The 13,958-nt window shown below is 37.7% G+C and overlaps 1 protein-coding gene across 8 annotated transcripts in view; it reads right to left on the reverse strand.

Annotated features, from left to right (window-relative positions):
• The window catches only part of AGAP1 (ArfGAP with GTPase domain, ankyrin repeat and PH domain 1), a 694,311-nt gene that overhangs the window by 92,490 nt on the left and 587,863 nt on the right, over positions 1–13,958 (reverse strand). For 5 of the 8 annotated variants that reach the window (XM_073306800.2, XM_073306804.2, XM_073306803.2 and 2 more), the window contains one exon: positions 2,629–2,706. The exons of the other annotated variants lie outside the window; for them this stretch is intronic. In XM_073306800.2, coding sequence (XP_073162901.1) covers positions 2,629–2,706 — 78 coding nt within the window. The remainder of the gene's footprint in view (positions 1–2,628; positions 2,707–13,958) is intronic. 8 annotated transcript variants of the gene reach the window in all.

Genomic DNA, 13,958 nt, shown 5'->3' on the forward strand with positions numbered 1-13,958 from the left:
TCGCAACAAAACAGAATGGTGTGGTGTTGACTTGCATTCGTGGCAGGACGGATAAGGACAAGCCGGACAAAGGTGACAAAGATAACCTTTCAATCTTCTGGAAATTACCAGAGACTTAACAAGCCAGCAGTTTATAACATCACTGCTTCAAACCTGATACAAGAATTTTGCAATGAGTGTATGTATTTGTTTTCCTTGACCATTATAACTCTCTCCTCTTTCTTTCCTCTTATAAATAACCTTTAGATATTAGATACTAAAGGATTGGCAACAGCATGATTATTGGGTAAGATCTGAGTTATATATTGACCTGGCTATGTGGCTGATCTCTTGGGATTAGAAGAACCCTTTGTTTGATGAAATTGGTTTTAAATAACCACTCATCATTCAGTATAGTGTCTGGATGGTGAAACAAGGGCTGGGATACCCAAGGAGGCTGCATTTCTGACTTCATGTTAACCAGTGTGGTGAGACAGAAGTTTACTTTCGTTATTGGCTTAGTATATCTTATGAAGGAATAACCACCAGTTGGGGGGAGGGAAGTCTGCCCCATTTCTCAGCGGTTTGTCCTGAATCTGATATTTTCAGCTGTGGCCCACTGAGGCAAGGTGACAGACTCCTACTGTGTACACTCCTGATTTACTGAGCATTCCCCAGTTTTGCAATGCTAGCCATTATCCACAGACTTTGTTTAATAGCTCAAAGATGCACGATTATTACTCACAAATTTCCTGGACTCTCTTTCCCATGTGGTGAGTACTTCCAAGAAAGAGCACCCCCCGCCCCTTGCCTAATTAGTTAAGATAGAGAAAATCTCATTGGTGCTGCTAGTTGCAAGTCTTAGGAGTTCAACTTTTAAAGTTATGTTCTCTCACAGATGAACACACCCCTAGCATACCTTTCATATTAATTTATGCGTATCAGTATGTTAAATGGCACCTAAGATTGAACAGGCCCCCAAATATGAACTCCCTTTCTGTAAAATATATGCAATTATTTCTATTTATTTTATTGTTAAAAGTTTAGCAAAAAGAGAACAGTAAATCCCATGTTTGTCAAGAGTCACCCTACAATAGCAAACATGCCTGCATGTTTGATCCGGGAAAATAACAAGTTTAAAAGAGATTACCAGTGAGGAAACCCCCTCCCCCCCACATTTTGCAAATTACAAAAAAGTATCTCGGAAGTTTCCTTTTAAATAGCAAAAAGCTTATTTATTCATGTTCAGCAACTAGTATTTATTTCTCTCCAATTCATTTCACACTCTGTGCTTAAATGCTTTAAAAGGTAACACAAAAGCATCACAATGGATATAGCTTTGTTGTTGTTACTTAAAAGGTGAGAATTTTAAGTTTCCAATGAGAAATAAAACAAGATTATAATATAATGTGTTTCCTTAACAAGCTGCAGTAAAAAACACACTTTTGTTTCCCAGACACATTGTATCTGTCGGTGAGAGCAAGGCATCAGACAGGAATACGGTAGTAATTGTGCAAAAAAAAGGATGGTGATATAAATCACCAAAGGTTAATGATCAGGATGTGAACAGAGGGACTTGTTTACAGAAATAGCATGCAATTTAAAATTTACAAGAGATTTAATGCCACTACTTGGCAATAGCTAAAATCAACAGCCCAGAAAACAGTGACATTAAGAAAAATATTACAGTTATAATCATTCCAAAATAAGTCAATTAGCGTTAGGGCATGCGCTTGTGATTACTTGACCCATTTGGTTTGCACTTAAGTGAAAAAAAGATTTCCCCCCTATAATATCAAGATTACCGAGATGTGACCTATTTTGCATTCCATATTTCATATACCATTCCCTCTTACTCGCTGTCTGAGATGGTGGCCGAGGGTTTTTCTCCTTGCCTGGCTTCCAAGTAATTCTGACCTCTGACATTTGTAATAATAAAAAAAAAGAAGACAGTTTATAATTGTGTTGTTCAAATGAAGGTGGGGAAAAATTCAATCTGCTATTATACAAAAGGCATGACGGCTGTCTTCAGTGAAAAAAGCAATGTAAGTCAATTTGTGAACTTTGGCACCAGGCGACCTTTAGAAATACAACAATATACAGAATTTACAAGCAAGAGTAGCACATGCAAATGACCTGGCTCTGTCTCGCCTTTGGATTAGAGCTGCAAAGAGCATTATGGAGAACGCTTTCACAAAACAAATTAAGACTGTTACTTAAATGTCACGGCACACTATTGTATTTGGCTACAGATCATTACACCTGATACTAACACTTTTAAAAACTGTAATAACTTGGGAAATATTACATTGAGTACCCACATGTATAAAGGGGAAAAATAAATAAATAAAAGAAAATGGGTTCCCGAAGTAATTTAAACATCACCACTCCACGACTAGAGGGAAAGGTCAGAATTTAAGTAAGCTGAAAGGAACATGAATGGCAAAATAAAACGCACAAACAAAAAGATGAAAAGACCATGGGAATGACTCTGCAAACAAAAGATGAAAGCACGCATGCTTTGGGCAAATTTGATTTCCATTCCTGCATTTGGAAAGTGAGAGGAAAGGGGAGCAAGTCTGGAGAGGCAGGTATAAAGGGGAGAGAGGGAAAGGTGTTCATCTAAAACGTGTTGTTTTAATTTGTTACCTTCAGTGTTGGTGCTGCTGCTGCTGTATATATTTCGCAGGCTACCAACACGGTTTAGTTTCCATGCTTTGCGTTTGGCTGCATCCAGAGAGCAGAAGGGGAAGAGAAAGAAAAAAAAAAGAGAAAATAATAAAATATAAAGAAAAGAAAAATATGAAAAAGGGGAGAAAAGAAATGTCAAAGTAGCATGTGAAGTAAAATACCAGCACAAGCCTGTTATATGTGAAGCAGCAACATAGACAAACACAAACACAGCTTCTCAGAACCACCACCAACATGGAAGGCCTTGCTCCTTTTTTTTCCACTGAAAAAGATACTTTCAAGACTTTACAACATGACAAGACTTATCAGTAGTAATGGGATCCAAAATAGCAATGAACAATGGAATAGAAAATGCACTCAGTGCTTCTTGTATACATGATGCACTATTAGAGACAAGACAACTACTGAGGTATAATGCTGTTTAATTTATAGCAAGAATTGCCAACCAAAGGATTTCCCCTTTTGCTAAGACGGTACACTAATCACTAGATGCCTATAACAGTAAAACCTTTAATTCCAGGTGATGATGTAATAGGTAATAGGTTCAAATAATCTAAACCACCATAAGCATTATTTCTAGTGTAATGCTTAGCTGTTCTACTTTATTATTATTATTATAAATATCAAGTAGAAACTGTTACTATGCACATCTTGTTTTTTCAGAGGCAGGTTACTGGCAAAGTATAAATTCTTGTTTGGACGGTAAACCATAATGCCATCATTGCTGTATTAGAATCACATCAAACTTTTAAATCTCTCTGTTTCAAGCTCCCATTTTTGACATTAATAGGCAGAACTGTACAAAAAGCACTTAAATCCTCTGCTCATTATGGGAAATTAATTCTCTCACTGTCTTTTAGCAGAATCTATATATTTCTCCCCAAAAGCTAATTGAAAGCATGAGAAATACACTAGACTAACAAAAAGAAAAGGAGGACTCATGAAAGCTTATGCTCAAATAAATTTGTTAGTCTCTAAGGTGCCACAAGTCCTCCTTTTCTTTTTGCGGATACAGACTAACATGGCCGCTACTCTGAAACTAGACTAACAATATTTTTAGAGTCAATTTCATGGGGCATGGCCTGTATCTTTCTTTTCAAAACAACACCAGGCACAGACACACACTGTTGGCATTTAACAACAACCAACATTAACCAACTGGATAATCGACCCGTTATTTATCCACCAAACTAGTATGTATGGACAGTAGCAGAGCAAGCTTTCCCATCGCTAACCCAAAATAGGTCTCAAATGTAACCTACTGGGGCCACTTCTCAGGATGAGGTGGTAAAGCAGCAATTCATGGCTGCACCACTTAGCAGGCATTGTGATTGTCAGGTAACTGTATACATGCAGCTTGGAGAACAGACTTCACAATACTAACAACAGTGATAAAGGCAAACCTCCACCAGCTGTCAGCAGTATTAGAGCTCATACCTATCTTCAAGCCAGACAGAAGAGAGAATAAGAGAAGTGCCAACAGACAGACACTTCAGCAGGCCTTATATTCCACCTAGTGTCTTCCCTCATGCAAATCTTGGTCTAAGGCTGTCAAATACTGCAAGGTTAATTGTGATGGTGCATTGCAGTGAACTGGTTAGTCTACCATCTCAGTCAACAGGGGACCTGTTGGTAACAAATCTGTCATAATTAGGTGTATATATTGTTTCTCCCACTCCTGCCTAGTATGCCCCTTCAATCTTTGAGATGATATGCACACAACAAATAATATATGCAAACTCTGAAAAAGTCTTTTTCTTGTTTTCTTTTCTAGATGTGTATTTTAGAATGCCAAGAAGTGCTTCAACCAAAAGACTGTTTATATGGAAAAGTAACATTACTGTTAACTCATTCAAATGTTTAACAAAAAGCTGTATCTTCAGTTGAATGGCTAAGAATGGAAAAATACTTGTTTTCCCATAATGGACAAGTAGCTCAATCAGAAGATTGAGCACATAACATGATTCATACAGTAGGTGATGTGATCATATGGTGAATTCAGTTTCGTGCTGTAAGGAGAAACCCTGTCCTACCACCTGTATTAGAAAGTTGCCTATTTGGAACAATTCCTCATGTACAGCATTGAGAATGATAACTACCATCTGCATGCAACCAGAAACACTATTATAAAATGGCAATTCAGCTGTAATTGAAGAGCAGTACCCAAACACCCTAGAATGTTAACAACCTATCCATTCTTTTAATGCAGTGGCATTCAGTGTTTAATATTATGCACTGATAAGGGAAAAAATGGAAATCTGGACACTTGACTGCTGTCACCGATCCCCTTAACTTTAAAAATATATATTACTGAAATGAAAATCTACAATATTATCCAGGAGACCAACTGATTCAGTCAGATTTATCTATACATTTAAGTTGGTCAAGTCTAAAAGTGTCTGTCTACTGTGCCCTTTAATATTATGAACCTTTAGTTTTAAGAGACATTTAGCAAGTCAGAGCAGGAAGTAACAACTAAAGAGGGTCAATCTCCCCGCTGAAAACTTACTTTTTCTGAAAAAAATTTGCATATACATAGCCAAGTCTAGACTTAGCACCCCTCTGAAAGGGGAGGCTGTCTCCAGTACATAAAGCCCCTTTCCCAGTCTGCTTTATGTTTTTCATTTTTCATACTCTAATCGCACATTAGAGAATGGATGTATAAGCAGGAGTGAACTTGCAGCCTGGTTTTCTATTAACCTATTGATGAAATAATCAATTTTAAATGTGTTAAATGTCATGCCTTTTTCTTCCTTTAAACAAATGGACATTTTCTAGCTGAAGCTGAGGTCCTGATACATCCTTGTGTGTCTTGCAGCATTGACTGGACTTCAGTCTACTTTTTGTGGTGCTTCACTGCCTCAGATAATACAATACTGTTACCATCAGCAGGCTTTGGACAATGCCAAATGCAGCCTCCAGGATTCTGACTGATGTATGTGAGAACACCAAGGCCCATCTTAGACAGCTTACCCTGACTGCCTTCATGATTACGCATGGACTACAAATGTTTGTAACTTACAAACAAGGCCTTACAAAGCACTGCAGGTAGTTATGTGCCTGATATGTCACTGACTCATACCGCAGGACATTCTGTCTATCTAGTCTGGACTCTCTTTCTAATTCAAAAGCCAGTTCAACAGAAGATGATTATATCTCCAACCTCTGATGTGCATTGCTTATTAAATCTCATAACAAGTTTTCTATATAAAGAATCTAAAATAAATATTTATTTTCTTTTGTTTTTAATGGTAGCTCAGCTTCCTATTTAGAAAGAATCTTCAAATAGTTGGATTTGCTAAAGTCTTTTCCCCTAGGCCTCTCCTCCATTAAAAAAATACTAGTTTCTTTTTTTAGCCTACTAATTTTGCAAGAAATGCAAGTTTTAGCTCTTTAGTTTTCCCTGACATATCTAGCTTTCTGTCTACAATGTTGAAATACCATAACCTGCAGTATCAATGTATTATTTTAAATGGTTTTAACGAACCCTTTTATTGTCTTTGAACTTGCATTGATTTTGCATTTTCGCATTGTCTATCAAAAACAAACCAAAAAATTCCAACCTGAGAGCGCAGCTAGATTACAAGTATAATTTTGATCTCATCCGAACGAATTAACATCTAGAATTTAGACTGCTGAGATTAAATTTCTATCCCGTCAGTCAGGAAAATTAATTTGTGCTTTCTGACTCCCAATCCGGACGGGTACAATAAGTCATTATATGTAGCCTGGCAATACAGAGCTATGTTATTAACTACAGAGTTGCATTATGGTGCTACACTGTGAAACAATAGCATAAATTGTTATAATATTTTACTTCAGCACAAAATATAGCCCAGAAATTCCTGTTATAATTATCATAGCAAGAGATTATATAATGATAAGCCATAAAAGACTTTGAATCCATGGCTCTGAAGCATGTGTTCTAAGATGAAGGGGTCAAAAAGACTTCTTGAAATCTTTCAAGCCAGCCACTTTTGCTTAAATCATTTCATTCTGTGATTTGATTTATTGCTTCTGCATGGCACAAACTTCCTTGACTATGTAGGTCAAATATACTGTTTAAGACCATCAAATCCAGCAGAATGACTGATCCATAAGGAGGGAAGACTGATGAGTTTTCATAAAGTGTAGCTTGTATATAGATGTTTTCATGTCAAAAAGAGGTAGAGAGTGGTTCCTTTATTGTGTTCAGGCATTTTAAAAACTGTTAAATATTTACCTAGTTAAATTCAGCAACTGCTGTGACCTATGTCCTGTTAGAACAAAGTTTCTGAGGAAAAAATATAACGACCATTAATATGCCCTGTTGTAGCATGCGATACAGCCATATACTTCGTGAAAACTCATCGGTCTTCCCTCTTTATGGACTGCATAATATTCTATCTTTTGTCTAATGCTCAAGTGAAGGACCTGTTCCCCTCTTTCCCCAAAATGTCTGTTGCAACATTAAAGGCTTAGCAGTGCCTCAGCACACTGTGGCTATGCCCACATTGCAGCCAGCTAGCTTTGACTGAGCTAGTGTGCTAAAATAGCAGCATAAGTGTGCCTGCATGGGCAGCAGCAGGGACTAGGTGCTTGAATACATACTGGGGCTGGGGGTAGGAGGGGGTTGGGCGAAATTGAACATGGGGCAGCTAGCCCAAGCCACTGTGGCTACACTTATATTTTTAGTGTGCAAGCTTGATGAAAGAGTGCAGCTATGTCTACCCAAGTTGGAAATCATACACTCCTGGCTGCACAGTTATGCAATAGTATACACCAATTTATCAGACGTGAAACTAGGAACTTCTCTGGTTCCTCCCAATCTCCAAGGAGGATCAATGTAAAACATTAATTATAACGGTTCTTATATGCAGTAATTTTCATTGTGGCTAAATTTCTTTTATATTTCCTGATAGGGAATTGTGTACCCAAATGACAGGACCATATGATTCTCTTTCCTCATAAATAAGATATGGTTATTATAGAGGGAGTGGCAGCAACCCCTGCTTGTTACTTTTCTTATTAAAAGAATTTGAAGAAGTATTTTAAGTGCTTTAAACACTCTTTGCCTGGCTTGTAGGAGGATTTTGAAATTTGGCATCAGGGAGGCACCTTTCTTTTGGTGTTTCCATTTAAATTGACTTGCTGCCAGAAACCCTCATGATTTTCTTAGCATTGCCCCAGCATCTCACTTCAGCAGTCCACACTGGGTAGAATCTCTGGGGGGGAGGGATAGCTCAGTGGTTTGAGCATTGGCCTGCTAAACCCAGGGTTGTGAGCTCAATCCTTGAGGGGGCCATTTAGGGATCTGGGGCAAAAATTGGGGATTGGTCCTGCTTTGAACAGGGGGTTGGACTAGATGACCTCCTGAGGTCCCTTCCAATTCTGATATTCTATGATTCTATGAAATGGATCCTCCTCCTCATTTTCTGTCTCATCAAAATGTGGACTATGGGGAGAGGACACTGGACTGGAACCCAGGAGATCATATATTCTCTAGACACACCACTTTTACCAGCTGGTGTTAATAATTCTATCTTTTTCACTGCTTTTATTAGTAAGCAATGCCTCACAAGTCACGCAAGCTGGAAACAGAACCCAGAACTCCAGTGTGGCAGACCCAAATCTCAGCCATACCACGTGAGGTGCTCTGGATTTGTTTTCTGTAAGAACAGGGCTATTCTTACATATATAATCCACTGTTTCAATGTGGTATGTGATGTCCTCTACATACCTGCCAAGTTTTGTTCACTCCATGGGTAACATTTTATGGAAATGTAAATTATTTGAACTAGTTTGTATGTAACCATAAACTCTGGCTTCAGAAATGTTGTGTAAATTTAGTGCTCATGCAACCTTGGAGAAAGGAGCCCTCCATTTATCTACAGGACAGCAGCTGGGTAAGCTTTCCACACACACTGCCCTGCAAGTGTGTCTTGACCCTGATTGGATGGTGGGGTGGGGGACCTTCCTTAAGGGGTAACTGGGATAAGTTCAGGTTCCAGGCCCCAGGAAGTTCCTAGCTTCTCTGTTGAGTCTGCCAATTAGTGCAAAGCAAGGTAGTGAATGCGTGCTTAGGGAGATGGAGCTGAGATTCCCCCAAACTCTTCTCATATAGGGGCTGCCAAACATCCATTAGACAGAAATCACTTTTAATCCTGAGTGGGGTTGGATTCGTACTGGCAACCAAACAGGCAAAAGGCTCTGATGCTCATCATTAGCAAATGTCCTCAGGCATCCAAGTCTCCTAATCTGTACTAATCTTACACCTTCAAGTGTGAAGTCTGTTTTCTGGAAGATAAATTTATTAAACCAAGTTCTGACCTTTTCTGTAGTTTACACAGGCAGGGTCTTATACAGTCTGCGGTCACAAGCAACATCTCCCGCATCCCGCTCTCAATCTTCTTCAAACAAAAAATGTGTCCCACCCTTTCTTAAATGGATTGGGCCCATTAACTAAAATACATATAATACAATAAAACAAATATTAACAAAACATCCAAATTCACCTCTAATTATACTGTTTTGCAATATAAAATCATTTCAACAATTATTCCAGTGTTTTCACACTAGCCTACACATATCCATCTCTCCGATGCATCATCGGCTGCCTTTGAACCTATAACCTTCAGATACACAGCAGAGACCACTACTGCTACTGAGGCAGGTGAATGCCAGGAAAGCTCAGTCCCACTTCTGTCAGAAATTTCTGATGTCATTCTGGCCAAATCACTTAAATCAAAATTCCAGGTGTTCCACTAATTGCGTGCTCCTCATTTTCCGAGTACCTAACTTGAGGCAGGTGGGGCCTGACATACACAAGTGCTGAGCACTCACCTGCAACCAGAGTGAATGGGACCTTTGGATGCTCAGCCTTTCGACCAGTGTGGCAGTGTAGTCTGAAGAATGAGCACAAGAGTGGGGAATCAGGAAGGCCGGAGTTCTAATCCTAACTCTGCAACTGATTCACTGTGTGGCCTCAGGCAAATCACTTTTGTTTTTGTCTCAGTTTTCCCATCTGTAAAATGGGGATAACTCTCACACTGGGGACTTGTAAGCAATAATTAGTTTGAACTTTGAACATGAAATGCTATACAAATACTGAGTACTGGGGGTTTCTCAAGTTTGGTTGTAATCATTGGGCCCCCCCAAAATTAGTGAAGACTATAAAGCTTTGGCCTGTCTCCTTCTGCATAAGGGGTCTCTCTGTAAAATGTGGATAATAATTCTCTGCTATTTCACAGGAGTGTTACAAAGATAAATGCATAAGTATTTGTGAGGCAAAGGCAAACTTAAGTCTGCAATTTACTAACTTTCAAGTGCTTGGTTTTGCAAACTGAACACAGGTGTATTTTGTATGTAGCATGCATTTCTATATTTTAAAATATATATGCATACCCCTTACATATTAAAGAAAGAGAGGGACAGTGTGTCTATAAGAAAGTAATGCTGCTTTTGCTAGGATATGGAGTAATTGGGAATTATTTAAACTTAATGACTCCCAATTACTGCACATCTTTGTATTTTTTTCAGACAACAGCTTTACATCTGTGACTATCCCATGGCAGACAGGATTTTTGTGTGCGTTTGTTTTCTTTAACAGGGATCCCAAGTATTTCACTTTTATGAATCTATTTTTCCCCTGGTTTTTTATTATCTAGATATTATAGCAAATATGTTTACCACCATTACTACTACTATGTGATTTCCAAAACCACGGTAACCACCTGGGTGCTTGTATATAAATTAATTTAGTACCTGGAACACCCCCTAATGGAACCTACGAATATAATCTCCTGTAAACCTTATTAAAACAAACCTCATTACAACTCATTGCTTTTTTTTTGGTAAGTGAAATAAAAATACACTTCCATTCTTAGGAGTGTTCTAATGTCTACAGTTTGATTCTAAAATCTTCTTCCATCATTGTACCAAGAAACTACAGACTTGTTAATGTCACCTCTGGACTCCATCTGACAGAGCTCATTGTTGATTAGATAAATAGTCCTCAGATAGCTGATTAAAAAATGATGTAGCCGTTAGGTTGTGTGCCCAAGCCTTGTCAGCCATGTTGGATGTTAAAGTGTGCATGAATTACATCCCTGGAGTGTGCTGTACAGTGCTGATTAAATGAGGCACGCCACAGCCCTCAGCATCAATTATCAGAAATAATAGGATCTTTTCACATACACCGGAGGAAGGGGGATGGGGATGTAGTTGGTGTGCCACTCATATCTGAGAATCTCATCATCACCAGCACAAAATAAATAACCCTGTCCATTCATATAAAGAAGTTTTATTTTTTATGAAACACAAGGTAAAGCAAGAGAAAATGTAAGATAACCTTTCCAGATAACACATACCAGCCCAACTTGTATATTTTAAATATCTATGCTACACTTGTATAAATACCACATTTGCAGAAAGGCAGGCCTGCATGACAGAGGGGTATTTTAGGGTGACCCATGCTCCAGGACAATCTGCATAAAGCTAACACACCACAGTGGGGATAGGATTCTGCTGTTTTGTTCTCCTCTTACACTTTTTAGTGCTCTACATCCCATAATCTTTTATCAGTTGTCATTTCATTGAGAAGCTGCAGATTGGGGATCTCTTTTATGTTGGCCATCTGAACGTTCATTGGGTCAACAAGACTGTGTAAATGTTCTGTTCTTTCATAATAGGAGTAGAATTATTTCATAAGATGCAACCCAGAAGATTCTTACACTATGTGAACTCCCTACTTCAACTGCAAAGGGGCTTGACACAATGGTCTTTTCCTAGAGGATGCCATACAGGGAAGTAGTAAAGTTGAAACATCCATTAAAAGGTCTTTGAAAGGATTAAAAAACTAAGACCAAGCAAATTCAACACAGGACATAAATTCAGAAATAACCCGGCTGAATTGAGTTTCTGACTCTGAGTAACATTATGCCTGTAAATTCTACTCAAAATTAATGAAAAAATTAAACTTAATTAAAAAAAATTCAAAACAGCGCAAATATCTGACAACAGAGACGAAGAATTATTGTCACTTTTCTGCATTTCCCAGCAAATTGTCAGAGTAGGTCATATTGCAGTTCATACTACACTAGATTTCCACAGTAAAATTGCTTTAAACACTCAAAAGAGATTTGAAAGCTTCAGAAGATTTCCATTTAGTGGGTTAATGTGGATTCTAACAGATGTACCACCAGACCAAGGCAAGAGCTGAAATAAAAACAAAAGGAAAGACAACTGGGTACTTCATTAAATCAGAAATCCAAGCTTGCAGGGTGCTGAACTCTTTTGAAAATGTGGTCCCACTTTTAAATAATCGGGCCCTGAATATTTTTGGAAGGATGGTGATTGAGAAGGGAAATTGGTAGGAATACTGAATTCTGGATTTGAAGATCACTTACACTGTACACTAAAATTTCACATCTGACAACAAAATGGAAACTGACCATCAGTGCTCCATTTTACAACCATGAAACAATCTAAGGGTACTAATTGTATTTTAATTAAATTTGGTTTGCAGCTTTTTCATCTTCATATATTTCAAAGAAAGAAAAGATGAAAATTGGGAGAAGAAAAGTTTATCTTCACCACTTAACACAAATTTAAAGTTTTATATATACTCATTTACACAAAAGTTAATCTCAAACTAATATTAATGAAGAATTGTGTTTTATATTAACAATAATTAATTCTTCTTTCCATCTGAATAAGGTTTTTTCCCCACTAAAACTTCTGCAGAAGGTAAAGGATTATCCAGTGTTTTAGCAATGTGCTATAAACATTCAAGATTCACAAAGACAGAAATAGATGTTAATTGGAAACATTTTTATTTTTTCCTCAGCTTTTTCATTTCCTGCAGCTGAAAATTACACATCTTTTATACACACACACAAATCTTTTTCAGCCATCTAGAAAAATTGTCTTTTAATAAAAGCTTTAATTTGTGCTATCATATTTCAAAGGCAACGAACAGCTAAAGCAGCTAATCAAAGGTATAATTATTTAATGACTAGTACTCATGCTATCTAAGAGGGACATAATTGCTTGGCTGTGATCACTAGACCACCAGCTTCTATACTGGAAAACAAGTACTCTGCTTGTAGCATTTGATCGACCAATTTCTAAGGTTAGTTTCGACAACTGGGTCAGCTTCATGAGGCTAGCTGAGTTATTATGAGATTAGATAATCAGTTTATAACTCCACCTCCATTTTTGTTGCACATATTTTAACTAGAGAGAATTGGTGGGGAAAAGAGAAACCTCTCTAACACCACCACACAAAAATATTTCTCTAGACACACCATACTGGGGGCCATCACCACCCAGGTTTAAAGTGTTTTTTAATGGTACATGGCAGTTTTCTATATATTCCAGCCCACCTTATTCCAGTAATTATAATGTAAACCAAGAAACTGCTTGATAAAAGGGATTTTTGTCCTTAATTGCTTTTTGATATTTATCATCAATATTCCATTTGTTCTGAGTTAGTGGAACAGCTATAGAAAAGTTTTAAAAGATCAGTCTATCGGTGACTTGTACAATTGAGCATGTTACAGTAGAACGCCTGATGGTACATTTGTCATTGTTAAACCTATCAACAATTTACATTTATGTATATGATCTGTGTTTTCATGTGTTTAAGAACAAGATACTTAACTAGAGATACTTCATCATAGAAAAGTTTCTTGAACTTAATACCAAGCGCAAAATATATAATATACATTGTTACCATCATTGACTCTCACACTTCCTTTTAGGGTACATTAAGAAGGTATCCTATATAAATTCTGGTATTTCAAAGATTTTAGGGTTCTGAAACCAAACTTAATCAACATTCTTATACTTGTGCCAAGGTGAAGGTTCCATCATGTAATTAATATAGAATTAGCTTCCAAACACGGGAGATAAAACACTGGATGCCACTATCAGATCAGGATACTGCACAGACAAGTCACTGCTTGAGCCAAATTGCTTTCTCATGTGCCACTGCTTTGTTCAAGTCTTACAATTTAAGGATCAAGAAACAATATACACCGGACCCTCACTAGAACATGAGATTTGGGATCCATGCGCGGTACCGTGTTAACGTAGGGACTGTGTTATAGTGGGGACCGCATTAAAATGAAATGCAATTAAAGTAATTAAATTTGGGATCCATGGCCACGACCGCATTATATGAGAATTCGCACTATATAGATGTGCGTTCTAGTGAGGGTCCAGTGTACTGTTACACAAATCGGGACTTCTGTTTACGCTGCTAGAATGGAGATTAAAGCCCTACATTTGTGACAACAAATCAAGTA

This window comes from Lepidochelys kempii, chromosome 11 (genome assembly GCF_965140285.1).
Source record: "Lepidochelys kempii isolate rLepKem1 chromosome 11, rLepKem1.hap1, whole genome shotgun sequence".
Taxonomy (NCBI): Eukaryota; Metazoa; Chordata; order Testudines; family Cheloniidae; genus Lepidochelys; species Lepidochelys kempii.